This window comes from Phyllostomus discolor, chromosome 1 (assembly GCF_004126475.2).
Source record: "Phyllostomus discolor isolate MPI-MPIP mPhyDis1 chromosome 1, mPhyDis1.pri.v3, whole genome shotgun sequence".
In the NCBI taxonomy this organism is placed as follows: domain Eukaryota; kingdom Metazoa; phylum Chordata; class Mammalia; order Chiroptera; family Phyllostomidae; genus Phyllostomus; species Phyllostomus discolor.
This window is the reverse complement of record NC_040903.2, coordinates 202018123-202040442: the sequence shown is the minus strand read 5'-3', so window position 1 is coordinate 202040442 and position 22320 is coordinate 202018123. Positions and strand designations below refer to the sequence as shown.

The 22320-nt window shown below is 45.3% G+C and overlaps 1 protein-coding gene across 2 annotated transcripts in view; it reads left to right on the top strand.

Annotated features, from left to right (window-relative positions):
- The window catches only part of STON2 (stonin 2), a 124802-nt gene that overhangs the window by 37678 nt on the left and 64804 nt on the right, over nt 1-22320 (top strand). For both annotated transcript variants that reach the window (XM_028507679.2, XM_036012838.1), the window contains exon 4: nt 7110-7307. In XM_028507679.2, coding sequence (XP_028363480.1) covers nt 7110-7307 — 198 coding nt within the window. The remainder of the gene's footprint in view (nt 1-7109; nt 7308-22320) is intronic.

The window sequence follows — 22320 nt, the reverse complement described above, 5'->3', positions numbered from 1 at the left end:
AATGAATCTAAGCCTTGGTGGTGGTCTATTCACATTGGGGCCATTAGCAATAGTGTTTCTCAGTTTTCCCAGTTGCCAAAAGTTTTCCTAACTTAGTATTTTGCCTTCTCTGGCTTTAACATTCATTCCACTGGGCACCAGGAAGAATGTAGTGGTCATTTCTAATAAAGTCTCTCTCAGAGCAAAGGCCGGTTTTATGTAGTTTGTGCATTTTACAAGTATGTGTGTGCTTAAAATATGTTTGCAAATGCACGCAGACGAATTGACTGAAAGAGCAAAGTTCCTCTGCAAAATTAAAAAAAAAAATTAAGGCATTATCGTCAGCATGAGGCTTCCTGTTCCCTTGTCATGTTATGCGCTGACCTTCCTCTGCGGACATGGCAATTTGGCGGCAAGGCCAAGGCTGAATTGGACCCATTATGCAGATACTGCAGGATATGCATAATTACAAGCATAAAAAAACTTTTATTTCTGGAACATTTGTCTCACAGCCCCAGCAATACCCTTGTCTTCTTCCCTTGTGCTTCAAATGTCTTTCCTAAAAACTTGGGCTAAGGCCCTCCCATTGTGTCTGGGGAGGCTGATTATCTGGGACCGGAGAAAGAGCTACTTGTTTGGGGGTGGACCAGAGATGAGGTCAGCCATTTAAGAGGGAGGCAGGGGTGACAGCTGAAAGACTTAATCCCTAAGAAGACCAGCCCAGTGGTTAATTTCTATTATGTTTTTTATTCTGGCTCCTGGGGGTGAGTGGTGGGTGGGGGTGGAATGAGATCCCGAACATTTGGTGACTCTGTAGACAAGGCCCACTGCATTTGACATGTGCATGGATTTCCCTTCTCAGCAGAGGAGGTCTTATTTTCTTTTTAATTCCTTGGATTGTTCTTCTCTGCCTTTAAATGTTGTTAATGACCGTTCCGGAATCCATCTCAGACCTCGGGAATGAATTTTAACAGAGCCCGTCTTCCTCAGGGTGCAATGCCCCTCTGCCCCTCTCCACCTCTCTCGAGGTTCCCAACAAGTTCTTTCCTGCCCTTGCTGTTCCCGGGGCCCCGAGAGCTCTTCTCCATTCTCACTCAGACCGCTAGAGGCTCAAGCATTCCCTCCCCGGCATTTTCCTACTTAAACGTCTACAGCCCATGTCTCTCCCCGCCATGAAGTTATATATTTTTTGTTTCTTGTCTTTCTTCTCCAGTAGAGGGAAGGGACTTTTGTCTCCCTCATTCCCTCGCTATCCCAGAATACGGTGCGTGGAGCCTAGTAGGTGCTCACTCAGCATTTGTTGGATTAATGAAAGAAAAGTTGAAAGATGTACTATGTGTAACCTACTGCAGAATGACTGAGTGACTCCTGTTTATGGGGCCAATGAGCTGTTAGGTTGAAGGACAGCACCCTCCGCAAAGTGAATTTTTTTTTAACAGAATAGGTGAGGAAACCAGGCCAGCTTCTTCCTCATCATGTCCTTTTCTTAGCAGCTGACTATTATCAGTTTTTGATTTCCCATGGTTGCACACACAATGTATATATGCACATAGATATGCACATACATGCCACATACATATACATAGATACATATACACACAAGCATGACATACACAAAATAACATATATACTTAACAGAAACACACATATGTACATATAAACTGAGTGGGGCAAAAGTAGGCTTATAGTTGTTCATATGGAAAATAATATAAGAATAAACAGTTCTGTGTATTCGTAACTGTAAACCTACTTTTGCTCTACCCTGTACATATACAAATAATACACATACTTTCTCCCTGGGGGCTTCCTTAAAAAGCACACTTAACGCTGTCTGTTATATTTTTGTTGGATTTGAAGCTACCATCATGCCATGGGGCAAAAGGGGCCTTTCAAAAGTGGCTTTTTATAGTTATCTAAAAGAGATCTTCAAATATTTCATTTAGAATGCCAGTATTATCCTTTTCTGGAGAATGTGCGAGCTCACCTGGGCAGGCTTTGTGGCCTGTCTCACCCCCAGTGCAGGACACAAAACATAATGAACTATATGAGCATGCATTCATTAACTAGTTCATTCATGCAACAAATATTTAGGTGCTGGGAAAGCAATTATGAGAAACTTGGCCCCAGTCCCTGCTTTCTCCAAGATCAGGCTGCCTAACAGTTGGGCAATCTGTTGCCAGTGGAGCCTTCTGGGGCGAGGAGGCGGTCCCCCGGACCAGTCCTGGGACGGCTGCTGCTCGTTGCCAGCTGTGCAATCACAGGAGGCCACCAACGGAGGCTGGAATTTCATCTATTTTGTGTCCATGGATGGGCATGTTTACAGCCTTGGAAATACCATATAGCCCCAGTGAGCAGATGTCAAAATATAAGTAAAGGACACTACATAATCATGTATGTTAGTATTAAAAATGTTCATCTACCCAGGATCCCAAAGGATAAAAAGAAAAATATTGTATTTGCTGTATTTGCTGTTTAAGATGACTACTTGTACATTTATGATTCATTCGATCAGTGGTGCTCTGAGCCCCCACCATCAGCCAGTCACTCACTGTTCGAGTCACTGGGGATGCAGCGGGATATTCCTACCCCGTGGAGCATAGTGATTATTTGAGGGAGCCATACCAGGATCATGATGAAGGCGCAGACATAATGCATTAGATAATGTGGTAAGTGGGAAGGAGAGAAATGTAAGGTATGAAAAGGGGGGTAGGGTGAGAGACAATGTGACATTTTATAAGATCAGGGGGTGTCTCTGTGTTGTAAGTTCTGAGTGAAGACTTTAGAGAAGGGAAGGAGCCTTCCAGGCAGAAGGAACTGCAAGTGAGGAAGGAACGACAAGTGACTAGTCTCTGGGGGATGGTCGTGTTCTGGTGTGTGTCTGGAATGGGGGGACTTGGGGAGAAGGGAAGGAGACAGGCAGAGGGGTCCTGGGGACTCAGACAACACAGGCCCTTAAAGGGTGTGGTGAGGACTTGGACTTTTGCTGTGGGCGAGATGGGAAACCATTAGAGGGTTTTGAGCAGGGGTGTGGTAAGATTCGACTTAAGTTTGCATGGGCACTTCTCTCAAAACTGTGTGGCTGAGGACGAGTGCAGAAGCAGGAAGGCCAGGTGGGAGAACACTGCAATGAGCCAGGCGGGACAGGATGGTGTCTGGGACCAAGGTGGTAGCTTAGAGGTGGTGGGAAGTGACAGGATTTCAGATAGAGTCCGAAGGTGGGACTAACAGAGGTGAGGGACCACATATGAAAAGACTCCAGGATGACTGGGAGCTTTCATTCTGAGCATCTGGAAGGATGAAGGAGCTGGAGTGGAGTGTCCTTTAGTTTCGGACGTGTAAAGTTAGGATCCAAGTGGAGCCCTGACCTGTGTGGCTCGGCTGGGCGTTGTCCCTCAAGGCGAAAGGTCTCCGGTTTGATTCCCGGTTGCCTGCCTGCCTGTGTTGCAGGTTTGGAGAGGCAACCAGTCAATGTTTCTCTCTTGCATCAGTGTGTCTCTCCCTTTCTTTCTATGTTTCTTCCCCTCGCTGTAAAAATAAACAAAATATTTAAAAAGAGAGAGAGAGATCCAAGTGGAGATTTCAAGTACATTTGGACATATGGAATAGGTCTGGAAATAGTAACAACTACCACTTAACACTTTTTGAGTACTTTTGCATCAAGCACTTTTCCAAGTGTTTTGGTCATTATTAAGCTCATCATCTCCTCAGGTGGGCACTGTTTTTAGCGCCATTTACAAGTGAAAACTCAACAGATAGATTAAGTAACTTGCTCCAGGCTATAGGGCTGGATCCAGGACCCTTGCAGTAACTTCCCAGGAAGGCGAGGGAGGCCAGGCTCTACCTTTGATCGCTTTCTCCTTGCTGGGTGCCTGTCTGTATCCGTGAAGCCCTGGGATGAGGGCACCTGGCTGCCCTCTGCCCTGGCCGGCTGCCAGAGGTCTGGCCCCGGGAGAAGAGTTCAGGGCCCAATACTTGCACTAATGTTGTGGCCCGAGGGCCCTCCATTCAGAACCTCAATAAAATGATTTCTCCAAGATTGCTAAGTGAACAATTAAAGTACATTAGACCAAATGAGAACAGTTTGTGAGATATGGGGACTTCGCCTCTTCCCGCTGCATTATTCTTTGTTTCTCTTTCCAAGGAAATACTAAAGCATTATCTAACCAGTGTAAAGAACTAATGTGAAAATATAAATAATTAAAATAGCTTTTTTTCTAAGTAACTGAAGTTTTTTGATGTGTGGCTTTAATAAGACTTCACTGTTTTTAAGGAGCATATTTTAAATGTATATTAAATTGTATATTTCAAATGTGTGTTACATTTTTATTTTTTAATCAAAGGAATATATTTTTACTGTATATTAAATTATAAAGAACAATAGTACAGCCCATCACCCAGTTTAGTAAATAGAATATTGTCATCACCCAGAAGCCCTTGGGTTTCCCTACTGATCACTCCTTTCGAACATCCCCTTTCCTCTCTTCTACGCCACCACTTTTCTGGGTTTGTGATAATGATTATGGTACTTAAGATTCTTAACAGTTACCCTACCTACATGTGCATTAAACTTCATTTATATAAATGGAATAATACTCTGTATTATCTCATGCTTGCTCCTTTAACACAATGTTCTGTGAGGTTGTTTTATGATATTATCTGTAGTGTAGCGATAGTTCCTTTAGTTTTTATTGCTGTGAATTTCACCATATTAGTATACCACAATTCATTTACCTCTTCTATTATTGATGGATATTTGAGTTGTTTCTACTTTGGGGGAATTAAGGATGTGCTTCAATGAGCATTCTTTTTGTTTTTTTCTGGAAAGAGCCTGAACATAAATCCTGGTGAACATATGTAAGTGGTTCTCCTGTATAAAAAAATCAGAGGGAAATTACTGTGCTGGAGGGTGTGTTTATCTTCAACTTTATCAGAAAAGACCAATTTACTGGTGCTTTCCTATCAGCCGTATGTAAGAGTCTGAGGCCATGCTGCCTCACATATACTTGGAATTATCATTTCTATTTTTGTCATGTGGTGGTAGGGAGAACAGGAAATGGAGAGAGTAATGGTGTCTCCTGTGGTTTTAATTTGTATTTCTTAGATTACTAATGAGGTTGAACATCTTTTTTTTTTCCATTTAGATGTTTTCTTTCATAAACTGCCTAGTCAGATATATTCTTGTTGGAGCATCTCTCTTTTTTCTTGCTGATTTCCAGGAGTTTCTTGTCGATGTGATGTATGGTAGGCATTATTTCCTGCCCTGAGGATGATCTTTTCACTCTCTTTATGGTGCCTCTTGTTGAAAAGAAGTTTTTAAAATTCAGGATGTGAAATTTGTTTTTCTTTTATGCGGAGTGCTGTCTGGGCCTTGGTGAAGAAAACCTTTCCCTGTCCTGAAGTGATGAGCATATTTAGCTCTACATCTTCCATAATACTTCCCAAATAGCGTTTCCCACTTTGACATTCAGTCTACTTAGAATTGATTTTTCTGTAGAGTGTGAAGTAGGAATCTATTTTTTTCCATATAGTATTTTCCCAGTATCATTTCTATTTTATTTATTTTAAATGTATACTTATATTATTAAAAACTCTGTTGCATTCATACCTGAATAGTATGATTCTGCTTATTAATATGAGGAAAAGAGACATCTAGAATTTTGATTGAGAATTCAATAAATCTATAAACCAGTTTGTGGAGAATTAACATCTTGGACACATTAAATCTTTTTATCCCTGAATGTATTTCTCCCTTTATTTAGGTCTCCTTTATGGTCTATTAATAAACTTTAGAATTATCTCCTGAGACCTTACACATCTTTTGTTAGGTTTATTACTATGTATGCTTCATAGTTTTAGTTGCTATCATAAATGCTACCTTGCTTTAGGTTTCATTTTATGAATATTTCTTGCTGCTGTTCAGAAACGTTTTAAAGTACCTTGTTAAAATTTTTACTTTGGTAATTTACCAGTAGGATCTTTGGGGGATTTTTTATGTACACAAAAATAATATCTGCAAATAATGAGTTCTTTTAAAATTTTGTTTTTTTACTTCCTTCACCCGGTCTAGAGCTAATTCTGCAGTGTAAGTTGGTGGGTTTCCTTGAGTTCTTTGGTCTGTCACTAGAAATGGAGGAAATGTGAGGGTAAGAATGAAACTGTAAGACTCACGCATTTGGGTTCGAATGAAACTGAAATCTAAGTTTAGAAATAAAAGTAAACCCTAAAATCACTACTATCCTGTCGTGAGGTTTTAGTGTTTGATCTGAGGGTCACAAGACCTCCGCTGACTGATGTTGACCCTGGCACACTGAGGGGTCTCAGTGGCTTTTCCCTGTTCTGTATCCTGAGTGGAGCTGCTGCCAAACGAAAAACAGGGTCTGGTTGCCTGTTGCCACGGAAACCAAACTTGTGAGGAGCGTGCTGATGCAGAAGGAAAGCGGTTTACCTGGGTGCCGCACAACCTGGGAGAATGGTGGACTTGCTTCTCAAAGACCGTTTCTATCTCCTGCTCGAGTCCACAGTTCTTATTGAGTTAGGGAGAGAAGGGCTTTTTTTCTAATCCAAATATCTTTCTAGCCTTTGGCGCACTCAGGGTCCTATCCATTCATCTCTCTAGCTTTAGGGTGGTCTTGGGCTTTACCCATTCAACGTTCTAGCTTTCAGCAAGCTCAGTGTAAGGCTATTGCCCTGACACCATCTTGGCCAATGGGCAGAGATTCCCTTGTGCTCCACTGACTGTTTTATGGTAACAGTACTTCCCATACTTCCTTGCCTTGGGCAACTGTTGAGATTTCATAGGCTTTGAGCAATATCAAAGTAAGTCAAGCTCCAACCTGGCTGGTGTGGCCCAGGAGATTGAATGCCAGCCTGTGAACCAAAGGGTCGCTGGTTCAATTCCTAGTCAGGGCGCATTCCTGGGTTGTGGGCCAGGTCCCCAGTAAGGGGGTGTGTGAGAGTCAACCACACATTGGTGTTTCTTTCCCTCTCTTTCTCCCTCCCTTCCCCTCTCTCTAAAAATAAAGAAAGAGCCTTTAAAAATAAAAACCCTCTTAAAAAAAAAAAGACAAGCTCTAAAGGTAAACAGTACAATTCTTTACAGTGTATGCTTTTGATTTGTGATCCATCCCCAGGCCAACCACTGACCATGCCCTGCTGGACGTGCCCTTCCTTCAACTCGCTGGGCAGATGCCCTCTGACCTCCGAGAGCAGCTGGACCACACATTCTGAAGACACCAGTAGTCCTAGTTGTGGACCCTCGTACACAGACCTGCAGTTCATCAATGCGGAGGAGCAGCTGAGTGGCAGGGCTTCGGGGGCCGACTCGACTGGTAAGACGGAGCACCACGCCGGAGGGCTTTGCAAATCACTTTTGGTGACCTGTTGCCATCACTCAAATCTCTGCAGCCAGGCCTGTTTGAAGAATGAGTTCAGGTGCAAGTAGTGCAAAAGCTAGACTCCTGAGTGGTTCAAAATTGAATTGGGAATAAACCGTGTATACCGATTGACCGATTGCTTGGAAGGTGATGGATACTGGGAAACCATTTGGCAATATATCTGAACGTGTGGTTTTCTGATGGTTCAGTACAAGTACTATTCCCTGTCAATTTTATTTCTCCTGGAATAACAACTATATGTAATATGTACAGGGTTGAATCTTTCATCCTGCCATCCACATGTGCATTCCCTCCGCAGCAAGAGGGAGGTAGGCTTAAGCAGAGTAAAAGTAAACAGTTTGTGAAGCGGAATGAGAATCGGACTCGGCCACCGTGTCTAGACTACAAATCATTGTGCGGTTACGCTTATTGTGTTGTGCCTGAATTGAGCTCTGCACCAGCGCGCAACCCCGCTGTCCCACTGATTGAATTTCCAGTAGGTGTAGGGCGGAATGCCCGCTGGCTCTGTGGGTGGAATACGGGCCTGTCAACAAGCACCGTCCTGTGTGCTAGGGTTAGGACGGCACTGGAAGGTTATTATGTGTTCTCGTGTGTTCTTGACGTTTTGGTTATTGCGCCCAAGAGATTGTTTTCCTCTTAAAGTGTTGGAGTTACTGGTGGTTTTTCTGTGGATGAAATCACCCAGCGGGTCCAATGATACTTGTTTTTCCTTCTCGACTGTTGTCTAGGAATTTGTCTCTGGCTCATTTTTCAAACTTGAGTAACATGGCCCTCATGCCGTGTGCCATTGGGGGGCTCTACAAAAAGAAAGGATTCCAACAGGATTTAGCTTTGCATTTGATAATCTTGCAGCGAATCCTAGTGTATCACAGTCTCTCTTTTCATAAGCTACAGTTTTTTTTTGTTTTTTTTTTAAACCTCACCTGAGGACATGTCTGTTGACTCTAAAGAGACATTAAGCTACATTTCTTTTTAGCATTTTGTTTTCACAGACAGTCTCTTAATTCTGGTCGATCCCCGTGCTGATGAGCCAGCCAGTGGCCGAAGCATGCCCCATGCCCCCATCTGCACCATGGGGAGTGTTTCATGGGTGGGAAGGCACTGTCTTCCCACCCATGGGTGGGTGAGGTTGTGCTTATCCCCTTCTTTTTTTTTTTAAGATTTATTTATTTATTTTTAGAGAGGGAAGGGAAGGAGAAAGAGAGAGAGAGAAACATCGATGTGCGGTTGCTGGGGGCCGTGGCCTGCAACCCAGGCATGTGCCCTAACTGGGAATCGGACCTGCGACACTTTGGTTCGCAGCCCGCGCTCAATCCACTGAGCTACGCCAGCCAGGGCTGCTTATCCCCTTCTTTGCCTCTCCTTGCTCTCAACCTCCTTCCCAAGTCTTCCCGTAGAGGCTGCAGATGGTGGACCGATTTAAGGACACAGACTCGGGAGTGGTCATTAAGGATGCAGCTTCCTCCCTGGCCTGCCCCAGGGATCTCGTTACTTTAGAGAGGTGGAAAATGGGGTCCTCGCTGCAGGAAAAGTCAAGATGTCTAGGTTTAGGCTCTTTCTTCAGTGGTGTCTCTACTAGGTGAGAATTGCTTCAATTCCTAGAGGTTCCAGGGGTGTAAATCAGAGCCCCAGCCTGAACTGGACAATGTTGCTGTGTCTCCAGAGCTTTAATTGCCTCCAGTTATTTTTAGTCTCTTTTCTAACAGTGTTACAGTTCACACTGAGAAATCCTCCCCTCTGTTGTTTCAGTCAGGTCCTGGCAGGAAGCGGTGGAACCCGCAGAGGGTTTACCTGAAGGAGTATCATGAGAGGACTATGCACGGAAGTAGCAAGGGCTGGAATCACGGGAGACGGGCCACCGGCCAGGTGCTCTGGTGGCAGAAGGGACAGAGATTTGGTGAAGTGGGGAGACAGTGGGGGATAAATACCCAGGTTCAAGCTGGGGCTTCCCATCAGCAGATCCCAGCGGAAAGCCTCACAGGGCCGCCACCAGGCCACAGAGCAGGTGAAGAAAGGTGGAAAATGGATTTGGGGTCACGGGTGGAGGTGAGCCAATAGAAAATCACCAATACATTCTAGTCTCCACCAGGAAATAAATGGCCTGTGGGCTAGGGTCACGCCACAGCCACATATGCAAATCCAGGGCTCGAGAATGATGAGTGATACTCTTAGTTCTCTTCCCACGGCTACAGGGAGGCTGGAGGTGTAGCCTGTGGACAGCCATCCTCTTGCAGAAGTAGAATGATCACAGCCAGCACTTACTGGGCATGCGCTGTGTGCAGGTGGGTATGAGCTCTGGCCTTTACAACAGTCCTGCAAGGCAGCCATCATTCTCCCTATTCCCTAGTCGATTCCGAGTCTGTGGAAGGTTAAGAAACTTCTCTAAGAGAACACTACTAGGATATGAATGAAACTGGATTCCAAAGTTCTAAAGCATTTTCCAGGGGTTCTCATACCTGGTGGTGCTCCCAGAATCATCATGGGTATCAGTTTGCTATGTGACCTTCCAGACCTTCTGTACTGATAGGAATAGAGAACACACACACACACACACACACACACACACACACATACACTCACACTATTGTTGCCTTGGGGGTTATTTTTAACCTAAACAAGATCAAAGGCATTTTAAGTAGATGTGTAGCAGGAAAGCTTGAGGAATAAACTCTGATGTTTCCTTATCAGATATGAGTGTTTACAGATCACTGCTGTGCGCCCACAGTATTGTGTTATGTAAACCAGTTTCTAGACACTGCATTGTGAAAAGAAATACCCTCACTCTTTAGTGAGGCAAGGGTCCAGGGTGGCGCAGGGGCTGGGGAGTGCCTCCATCTGCTTATGCTGGACCGGTCCTCTGAGTGTCACGTCCACTACTCTGCCAGGCCCCAAGGTGGCCAGTGGTGTGCTCCAGGGCCCCCAGACAGTGAGAGCCCCTACCCAGGCCCTGTGGCCAGTCTGGACGCAGTCCCTGCAGTGGGAACCCCATGAGGCTCTGCCTGCACACCCTGAGCTGCACCATCGGGGTGGTATTGTGGCTTTGAAAAGCCTTCAGCTCATCCTGGGTCCCAGGGTACACGGAAGGTGAGAAAAAACGTGGTTTAGAAGAAAGACCAAGTGTTCCTAAACTGCTGGCATCTGTTCACCCACACCAGCAGTGGGGGATTTATAAAGGCTTTCAGTTGAACTATTGAGCACTTCAAAGAAATCCGGCACCAGGCCTGTGGCCGTGGCTGGGCTCCAGGAGAACCCTCCTTCGAGGCTGAATGGCTCAGTCAGGGTGAACTGCACCCCTCCAAGGATGTGGAGCAGGCTCGCATCTGTCTCCATCTCCTCCGGACACATCACCTCCCCAGAACTTCCTTTCCTCACCTGTGAAGTGGAGCCGAGCATCCCCGTCCAGGCTGGGCGATGTGTGTGAAGGCGTCCTGTACAGAGCAAAGTGCCGTTGGAGTGAAGGATAATTCCTGACCGAATAGCTCTGGGCCTTGCTTCCCTTTGGCATGGGAAAGGAAGGTAGTACCGCCTACTCCTTTCTTGCCCCAAAGAGGGCTGTCAGTGACACGCATGGTGGGATGGGATCCCAGAGGGGCTTTGCAGCCCTCGGCAGTTGAGCCCCAGGTCAGTGCAGGGGCCTGAGGGGACTTGGGCGTGACTGGTTTCTGTGCTGACAGCTTGGGGCCTTTAGGGGAACTGCCGCCATGGAGAGACTGTTGTCGTTTATCTGCCGCCACTCCCAGGCCTTGCACAGGGAAGCGGAGGGCGGGGGGGGGGGGGCGTTGTGTGAAGAATTGCTCCCTCAGCCCGGCTGTCCCGGGTTGTCCCTGGCAGGTGCTCCATGATTCATCTCCTGTGTGGGGTGGGGCTGTGGAGCCCCCGCCGAGCCTGTTTACCTACCTACCGAGGCCCCATTTCTCTGTGCTGTTGCTCTGCCCCTGGCGCACCCCTCCCTGTCATCCGAGGGAGCTGGCAGCCCCACGGGGCCATCCTGATTCGCAGTGTAATTGTGGAGGGAAAGACTCTGTGATCAGCCTGTGCTTTCTTCTCATTTTCTCACTGAGGGGATAATTAGGAGGAGCGAAGCAAACAAATCTCCTCACCTTGGCTAAATCATAGGGCTGGAGAGCTGCGCTGATGTTTGCTCTGGGATTCAGCTCTCCAGAGCGAACGGTGGGAGGACTGGGAGTAAGCAAGGTTCCTAATAACGCTCACTTCCTCTCTCACCGCCTGCCTCCCCAGGGTCTCCTTCGCCTAGATGGCAGGTTCACCCTTCACAATCAGAGCAGCTCTGTCGTGCCACTGACTTTATGTGGGTGAATAAACAGCAGGAGGGTCAGAGGGAATAGAAATAAGCCCTCTGCCTTTGAAGTCCGTTGCAACCAGGAAAGAGAAAGCGCAGAAGAAGTGTTTGCAGTACCATAGGCTGCTGTTAAGTGGGGGGCTTCAGTTCTGGGTTTGTTTGTTTTTTTAAAGCACAATAAAAGTGTAGATCTAAATATGGGATTAGAATGAACAGGCATACGTGCAATAGTGAGGAACAACAGGACTTGGTGAAGCGTGTTTAATCGTTGTCTGGTGAATGGATCCGGAAGGAAAGCAGTGAAATCGCAGGTGGTGAGTCACCTGCATTCCAGGCATCTGTGTCTCATTTGGGTTAAGATGCACTATTTCTCCGAAGTGTGTCCACGGAGCAGCCCAAGAAAAACCAGCATGCTGGGGGCCAGTGCATTAGGCCACACTGCATCCCCGCTGTTGGAGATATACAGCATCTGTTAGCTTATTAAAGACACTGAAAAGTCCTGAAATTGTATGTAGGTGTGAATCTATGTATATGTACAATTTATACTTGTGTATGTGTATATATGAATATATGTATATATTTATATGTATATATACATATGCTATATGTATATATGTGTGTGAGTGTGTGTGTGTATAAGTTTAATCTTTCACTAATCCATACTGTCTACCTGCTCACCTGGTGTAGAAACCCAAACACACAACTAGCAAATCTGACTTGGAAGTGCACGCCATTGGTACAGTGTTGGGAAATCAGAAAAAAAAAATACTCTGACAAACTTTCCTGGATTTACAAAGTTAGCCTTACTTTGTCTCAGGCTTTGTTATACCTTCTGGCCCTTTTTTTTTTTTTTTTAAATCCTAGATTCAGCAGAACCAAGACTACATTTTGCCAAACTTTCTTTGTATTTAAACCCTCCGGGGCTTTAGCGCAAATATAGACCAGATGTGCTCGATTCATTTGGGTTTCACTGATCACAGTGGAGGTCTGCCAGGGATTCACTGAGCAGTAGAGTGTCCCCAGGGATTCGGGACTCCTGTGTTCCCTCAGAAACAAGTGTTCCCGCTGGGTAGAAAGCTAGGGATTTGAGATCCCAATTTTTGTAAGAAGAGCTCTCTAGATGCTCAGAAATTTTCTCCCGTCATTATTGGTTAAGGGTGATGATACAAGAGCATCCCCCAGGCTCCTTGCCTCTTTACAAGGCGTTGTGTGTGTCTCTGTGGCCTTGTCGTAACCCTACTGCAGCTGGAAGAGCATTAGACCCGATTCAGGGGCCCAGGTTCCCAGTAAACTGGAATTATCATGTGCATGATGGGGCTACGGGGGATTCCTATTGTTCTTAAGGTACATTTGTGTTTTATGATTATTTTTACCTTTGAATATATTTTGCTTGGGAAACAAAAATTAGTTATTTAAGAACTTCCTTCTCCTAGCTCCAACCCTGAGTAGGTTCTCTCCTGAATGTTGCTCCAGGTCACGTCCCCATACCATCTGTTGGATCTTGGGCAGGAGCACTCTTTGCACAGCGGTCATCTCCCTGTCTGGCTCGGGCCCTCCAGGGCAACAGTGATGTTTTCATGCTTGGCTTGTCCCCACGGTCTGGTCTCCAGCACCAGGCCTGGACCGAAGGAGGTGTCCAATGAATATTTTCCGTTGTATTTCCACTTTTGACCACATTGCAGCAGCATCATGCCCTTGCCTCCCAGCTCAGAAAACAAGGAAAGCTTCCCTCGGTATACCTTGGTTCCAAGTCTCGAGTCTAGAAAGAGAATTGAGAAAAATAGAAATGAGTTCTTTTGGTCATAACTTGGAATTATTGCGCTGAATACTTTAAATGAAAGTCATCAAATTCCCTTGTGGAGGATGGGGTCTCTCACTTGAAGGAGCTTCCCAGGTGAGTTATCTAACATTACTGCTTTGAATGAGATTAGGAATCACTCACTAAAGCTCTTGGGCGAACCATTCAACACCCAGCAAACTCAGGCTTCACAAAGAATTCCGAGCTATCTTTTTTAGATAAGATGTTAACTCTGTCTCAACAAAGGATCGGTTGACTGGAGGTCTCAGGTCTGTAAGGTGATTAGCGCCGAAGCCTCTGGAAGTAGCTGTCTTCTTATTTGGTTTAGGATCCCAGGGGTTGGTTTGGATTCTTCAGCTATCATAGACCTGTGAAGTTAGAAATTTAAGAGATTTTTTAGTGAGATTTCTCCATTTTCGGGATGAGAAAGCCAAGCCCAGAAAGTTTAGTCACGGACCCAGGCCCTGTAATTCCTTGTCCCCTGCCCAGTCTTTGAATCGTTTAGAAACCTAAGAGATTGGTTGCCATTGCTGGTGTGGCTCAGTGGATTGAGCATTGGCCTACCAACCGAAAGGTCACTGGTTCAATTCCTGGTCAGGGCACATGTCTGGGCTGTGGGCCAGGTCCCCAACTAGGGACGTGGGTGAGGCAGCCAGTTGATGGCTCTCCCTCTCTTTCTCCCTCCCGCCCCTCTCTCTAAAAATAAATGAATAAAATCTTAAAAATAAATAAAAATTAAAAATAAGATCCTAAGAGAATGGCCTTGGCTGGTGTGACTCAGGTAAACCCAAAGGTTGTCAGTTCGATTTCCAGGCAGGGCTCAAGCCTGGGTTGCAGGCCAAGAGGGAACCCATCACATTAATGTTTTCTACCTCTCTTTCCCCTTTCCACTATCTCTAAAAATAAATAAATAAAATCTTAAAAAAATAAACAATAACAAATCTAACAGATTGTCTAGGCACAACTGGTCATTTTGTATTTCATTCCTCTTTGAATGTTTTCATCTTCTCCTTCCTTCTCCCCCCCACCCCCGAATTAAAAAATAAAGCCTCTTTTTTGAGGGTTCTGTTCACTCATGAAATAGTAGTTAAAAACAATGGAACCAATGGAGATGGAAACCCTGAGGTCCAAGATAACATTCTTTTTTTCTTAATAGTGTGTTTGACACATTAATGAGATGCGGTCATTGAAAGTCACTTGACTCAGACTACTGTGTTTTAGCTCATCCATTTCCCTTTGAGGTCACGAAACCATGTGGGGCAAGGTCGGGTGCTCTGTCATTCCCTTTGGGGGCTCTTTTACGGTGAGGCGCTGTCCGTCTTCTCGGAGACCTGTTCTTACCCACCTGGCTTTACCAGGGCATCGAGTACAGGGGCATTTCCTCCTTCCCTTCTCAAATACGTAGAGCTTTAAAACACTCCTCATTAATGTTATATTAGTATAGGCTTTCTTCGAAAATAGGAGTTAATTTTTCACGCTTGTTTCCAGGGAGAGAATGAGTTCACAGCTTTTCCTTGGGTCCAGTGAGGAACAGATCACACTACCATAAAAGGGAAGTTGTCGTTGGTAGAATCCACATCTGCCATGAGCGTCAAGGCCAAATTCATGTTACCACCTTGTGGTTCATCTGGAAATAGAAGTTAGTGCTATGCACAGGGTTATGAGGGTGAACAGGATGCCAGCCCTTTCCCGTGGCAGCACTGCGGGTGCTGATCGCCTCTGTGACAGTGAAATGGACGAGTGATTTTCCTTAGTCCTGCATGGAGTGCTGAGTGTGTCGGTTTGCTGGGGCTGTTGTAACAAAGAACTGCAGGCTGGGTGGGATAAACCACAGAAAGTGATTTTCTCACGTTCTGGAGACTAAACGTCCGAGATCAGCTATACAAACAAAGTTGGATACTTTTGAGGCCTCTCTCCTGTTTCTTCACATGGTCTTCTTGCCTTTGTGTTTCTGAGTGTCCTGTCACTTCTTCCTGTAAGGACAGGCCCACTGGAGTGGGCCCTCTTTAGAGACTCTGTCTCCAGGTATAGTCACACACCGAGGCACTAGGGGTTAAGATTTCAACAAGCAAATTTTGGAGATACACAATTCAGCCCAAAGCAGTAGGCAAATACAACTTAGAAGTCCTCTCCTTCCCTGTGCAAAATAGCCTCATTGACACTATAAACTGTCAATATTGTCTTTCTGGCGGCATCATTAGCAGTGCCAGTTTGTGTAGACCAGGGGTGTCAAAATTGTTTTCACTGGGGGCGACATTAGCCTTGTGGTTGCCTTCAAAGGGCTGAATATAATTTTAGGACTGTATAAATGTAACTACTCCTTAACTGGGGGCAAGGAGCTCAGTGTTGTCACCGGGTAGAAAGAAGGTGCCAGGCTGGATAAAATAAGGTGGAGGGCCAGATTCGGCCTGTGGGCCTTGTGTTTGCCACCTGTGGTATAGGCACTGGATTTTGGATCTGACACTCCACTTACAGCCTATGTCCCATAGCCAGAGTAAGGAGAAAAGAGTTGTTCATGCTTACTAAACCCCTCAGTCAGCCTGTTCACCTGCTTATCTGCAGAGTGGCTTGCTGGCTCACCAAGGGCCTGGTTTATCTTGCTGGACACACTGGCTTACATGACAATTCAAAAGTCACAAAAGAAGAAATGCAAAGAAGTGATATGAAAAGGTGATTAATCCCCATAATTAGCTGTGCAAATTAAACAAGTATTTACGAGGTCTGTCCAGAAAAGGTCCAGCCATTGTTAATAGAACGAGAATGGTTTATGCAACATCAATGTAACCTGGCAGCCAAGGACAGTGGACTGTAATGTGCATGCGTGAACAATGACGACTTCACTGTACTAGTCAGTGGGGACGTTGAGTATGTGCACTGTGTGGCTATTGCATTCAAAATGACTGAGTGAATAGAGCAATGAATCTGTATCAATTTTGACTTAAGCTTGAACATTCCTCTATGAAAACTATTCAGATGATTCAGAAGGCCACAGCTATGGTCAGCTGGTGATTGGCAGCTTCATCACAACAATGAGCCCACTCATGTATCACATCTTGTGAAGAGTTTTTTGGTGGAACATTAAATCACCCAGGTGACTCTGCCCCCTTACAGCCCAGATTTGGCACCCTCCAACTTGGCTTTCCCAACTTAACATCACCTTTGAAAGGGAAGTGATTTCAGACAGTCAGTGAGATTCAGGGCAGCCGATGGCAATTGGGAGAACTGGGTGAGGTCTCAAGGTGCCTACTTTGAAGAAGGGTGAAGCATCATTGTCCTGAGTATGATGTGTCTTGTATCTTCTTCCATAAATGTCTCAATTTTTCATATCATATGGCTGTATACCTTCTGGATAGCCCTGTTGTGTCAGCTTAGTAAAGGCGGAAGGACTTAGCCTGTCCGGCGGTAAGGGTGGAGAGTTGGGGATGTGCACGCAGGGACTGTGGAAAGGCCTTTCTGGAGAGCATTCTGGCCATCCGTGTCAGTTTAAATGTCATGCTCTTTAACTGTTCCCTTATCCCGAGGAAATAATTAGACACATGCCTGTGTGTGCAATGCAGCACTGTTTATGCTGGCAAAAGCAAACAAACAAAACCAAAGTATCCAACCAAATAGCAATTAAAATGGAATGCTGTGCAGCCATGGCAAGTGTTGCTTTTATATTGTGAATTGAGAAAGGTACATTGCAGAATAGAATGTATCATTGTTTTGCTATATTGGCCTCCGTATAGTTTTGTTATATTAGCACATGTGTGTATGTGTATACACATGTACATACATACATATATACCTTTCTGTTTGTAAATATATAGAAAAAAGTTCAATAGGATATATATCCCCAACTGCTAATATTGATTATCTTGGCACAGAGACTTTCATTCCTTGTTACTTTATTTCTGTAAAATCTGAATTATTTATAATAATCACAGGATCACTCTAAAACTCAGAAAAAAGAAGACTGAAAATATTTCTACTTAAAAGTGAAATTAAATGTTACTGGAGCTATTTAAAAGTATTCTTTCATGACGGATGTGTTTGTTTGGGGGCTGGCTGGTTTGCTTTGGGGGGAAGGGCTAGTGTTTCAAATATTGCCGTCTTTGTGAAAGAGCAACGTGCTTCTGTTTAACTTTGCACCGCCTCAGGCCGGCTGCTGTTCTTTGCAGAAACAGGGTCTGGTGTAACGGAAAGCCATCGTCTTCTCAGTTTGACAGACCGGAGTCAAACACCAGCTCTGCTACTCCCCTGCTCTGTGGTATTCAGCCACTTATTTAACCTCGATGACCCTTAATTTTCTCAGCTGTAGAATGAACATCACTAGAATAATCTTGAGCACGCACGTTTGCTCTGAGGGGTATATGAGACCAGGGATATGAAGTCCTGGAAGGTAATAAAGAGCAGCCATTAGCATGATAACAAGATAATATAGTTTGCAGAACTCCTCCTATTTTAGAGCTAGGATTTAGTCTGTGGGAAGAAGATGTTTTAAAGTTCTAGAAAACAGCTAACTTGAACCCAAAAGTTCTATTTTGTGTCCTCGGCGAGTTTTTGTATACTACGCTTACAGAAAAGCAGTTTCTTTTATTCTTTCTGTTTTTGTTGACTGGAAGGCGGGATCACCCAACATGCTTTGTGAAACCACTTGTGTCCATGGTATTTTTCCGCAGAATTGGAATCAGGAAGAAAAGCTTTTCAGAGTAGAGGTGGGAGCGGGCACTGGGCAGGCGTGGGGAGCGGCTGCCAGGTTTGCTTTCATAAATTGCCTCTCCCCCCCTCCTGGTCAAGATTGGTTTGTTTGTACAAATTGGTCGCCTCAAGCAACACATTATTAGTTTGAGCCAGAATGTATCCCAGGAGACTTAGTGCTTTCCATTTGCCAAGTAATTGTCCTTTTCCCACAGCGGGTGCTGGGATTGTGGGAGCATTTTCCATGTTTTCATATTTCAGTCCTGTTCCCCCACCTTTCACTGAGTACCTATATTATTTGCAAGGCACTGTGTCTTTTCACTGCATTTAGAAAGCAACCACTTTGAGCTCACAGTCTTTATTTTCCACTCCTGGGTGTTCCCTCCTTCCTTCAACCCTCAGTGCTGGTGTCTAAGGAAAGAAGATTATGTTATTGGTCAAAACATTCACTGTCCCCCCAGGATGTGGGCCCCCCCCTAGCAACAGGATGAGATTCCTGCCCCACTGACATCAGGCTTGGCCATAAGATTCACTTTTTGGCCAGTGAGATGCATGTGGAAGTGACACTCCAACGTCAACTTCCATGTGTTTCCACCACACTCCTTTTTCCCTTTGTCAGAGTCACCTACCCTGCCCCACATGCTGCCCTCAGACCCTGGCCTGGACCCTGCTCAGGTGCTCTTCTGGCTTTTCTTGTCCCCACTCCCCACTTCCAGACCACAGTCCCTATACCCAGGACTTAAGGATCCTCTGCACAGATAGTTACAGCCGGCTTCCAGGCCCCTCCCGGAGCTGTGCACCTGAGTGCAGCCCACATGCTCCTGTGCCCCAAGGCCCGCAGGGGCTGGGAGCTGAGCTTGGACATGTGGACAGTGTAGCCTTCGCAGTGCAGGAGGGAGCGAGGTGCAGGAGGGAGCAGGCCTCAGGCCAGGGGCCGTGTCCCACTGCATGGTGATGTTTCTGTGGCGGGCTCCATGGAGTCCAAGAAATCACAATTCCAGTTTGGCCTTCTGGGTTGTTATGAACGTACATTGATCAAGGAGGGTAGGACATACTTTATTTAACAGTTTTTAGCTTGGTCTGTACTTTTAAATGCTGAGACATACATTGTGTGAACCTGCACCTGGAGCCTTAGGGCAGTGTCCACGGGGGCTGGGGATAATAAGTCTGATATTTAGACAGGGGCCCCTCTCTAGGCCCAGGCCCTGGAACAGTGGGGGAGCACAGCAGCAGCTAATCACAATGGATGTAATGGGAGAAAGAAATCTTTATCATTGGAAGCCACCAAGATGCTGGGGTGATCTGTAACTGTGGCATCATTTATTTAGATTGAGGTCACTGATGCCAAAATGAAGAGATGACATTCATTGAAAGTATCTGACTTCACCCACATGAAATGTGGTGTTGGCAGAGTTTTTGTGATGGAATGCATGGTCGCACTCCCCAGAAGAGTGTGGAAGAAATCCCAGGAGTTGACTGGAGTTGCATCTCTTGACTGCCCAGCTGCCCTCATTGCTGCTCCTGCATCTCCGACGTTCAGTGGACTTAGAGGCCTGTCTCCCGGGAGTGATGGTTTGGGTCAGCAACACATCTGTGTGGCTTCACTTCCCGTGGCCCTCCAGAAACAGAATTCAAGGCCAGACCTTGGGGGAAAAAAAACAGAAATGAGAAGACATAAATAAAGGCTTTAGCATGAACTATGTATGTCTTTATTTTTAAAGATGTATCCATTATCTATGAATTTCCATTTTAATGTGTCCACCACCCATCCATCTCCCATCTTGTACCAAAAAGAACTGTTCCGATGGATGCTCTTGGGGCCATATCTGTTCAGATCATATCAAATGCGAGGCAGCTGCCGGAACTGAAAGTAAGTTCTTTCTGATTGGAAACAAAGAAAAGTCACCTGGTCCTCATTGGAAGTGAGACCACGAAGTTGGCCCAGGGAAGTCAGATGTAGACATTTGTAATATCAATTTTGATAAATTATGATTTAGATGAAAACACACTGGTTTTCAACAAGCTTTCAGATACATGTTACTCATTCTTTATTATAGCTGTGACATAAGCAGAAAAATGTCCTCCCTTTTCCAGAGGAGGAATTGAAGGCTTATTAAGTTTCAATGATTTGCCCCTCTGTTATGCTACCAAAATTAATATTGGTATTAGGAATATTAATATACCCATTCACATATTAATTTGCATTATATAACACACATTAATGATTAATATATTTATGTTATGTATTAATACCTATTAATTATATGTAAATAATTTATGTAATATCCTTATGCAGGAGGCTTACGGTGGTAACAGCCCTACAATTTCAATGGCTCAACAAAGTTCAAGTTCATTTCTTATTCACACCACTGAGAGAGCCGGGTGGTGACAGGGTGCTGTACTCCAGAGTTCAGGGGCCCAAGCTACTCTGCATCCTCAGAGTCTCCCCCATTCAGGCGCCAGGGAGGAAATGGAGGTGCATGTTCCATTGGCCAGAACTCTGGGCCTGGCTTCTCCTTATCACCAGAGAGGCTGGAAAATATGGCCTAGCTGTCTTCCGAAAGAAGAGAGCACAAATATTCATGGACACAAGACATCTGTACCACAAACATTGTAGAAATTATAGTGTTTATCTCCCCTGATTAGAGGGGCGCTGTTTAAGATCTGTAGACCAGTACGTTTCTGCCCAGCCTTGTTGAGGTGTAATAGACATACAATAAACTACACACACTTGAAATGCACAGTTGATGAGCTTTGACACGTGTACAGCTGCGAAGTCATCACCGTAATTAGGGTAATGAACATATCTGCCACCCCCAACAGTTCCTGGTGCTCATTTGTAATTGCTGCCTTTTCACTGCCTGCCCCACCTCCCACCCCAGGCACTCACTACTCCACCTACACCATTTATTTGCATTTGCAAGAATTTTTTATAAATGAAATCATACACTGGGTTCTCTGATTTGGCTTCCCTCAGCATAATTATGCACGGATTCATCCATGTTGCACTTAACCCCGCTTGATAATACCGGTCTGTTTCTGAGCGTTCACTGGTGGCCCACTTGAACTCCATGTGCACAGGGACTCTCTGTTGTCACTGGTGTATCGCTAAGTGCCTGACACATAGTATAGTTGATGCTCAGTAATTATATGCTGAACAACTGCATATTCACCTCCAGATTACACTATGTATTTACGGATGCACCTTGAGGGTGAAAGCCAGGCCAACATCTGATTCATTACTAGATCATCTCCAACACATTGCCTAGAATAGTATACAGTAAATACTTGGCTGAAAAACAGAAGTCAACAGCGAGAAGAGAAGAAAATTTCTCAAGGTCCACATGACTCAACTTTAGTTTCAACCACAGGTTATTGAGCACCTCTCTTTGCCAGGCACCCCCAGGTGCTTACGTGTATGTGGTCTCATCTCAAGTTCCCAGTGATTTTCACGATCTCACACTCACATTCCTGTCAGACCTTGAGGCCAGGACTAGACACCTCAAGGAGATTCCACAACTTCCCCAACAGCTACCTCCTTTCCTGTCACTGATGTAGCCCCACCCCCTCCTGACCCATGGTCTCCCTCAGCCCTGCTGTCGGAGGTGGCAACTCCTCTGTCCCCCTCACTCACCAACTCATTCACTCATGCTGTCCTGGGCCATCTTGTGTCTTTCAAACCTTTGCTGATAGTGAGAAAATAGCCCTACCTCCTCTACCTATACATTATATACTTATAATTCCTTGTCCTAAACCAGGGGTGTCAAATTTGTTTTCACTGGGGGCCACATCAACCTTGCAGTTGCCTTCAAAGGGCCGAATGCAATTTTAGGGCTGTATAAATGTAACTACTCCTTAACTGTTAAGGAGTTGAAATTATATTCAGCCCTTTGAGGGCAACAGTGAGGCTGATGTGGCCCCCAGTGAAAATGAGTTTGACAGCCCTGTCCTAAACTGTCCTATCCTCCTCTCCCTGTGGCCCTGATCTCCTGAACCTCCGAAGAACTGGCATAGTCTCCTTCCCGCCCTGTGGCTTTTATGCCATTGTTGAGCTGCCCTGATTCCTCATTTTAAAATAAATTTCAGTGTCCGTTTCTGCTGCCTCCTGCCCAGGTCATACATGTTGCATTGCTGACTTTGGCCCTTGACTTAAGTCTTGTCCAAGCCCC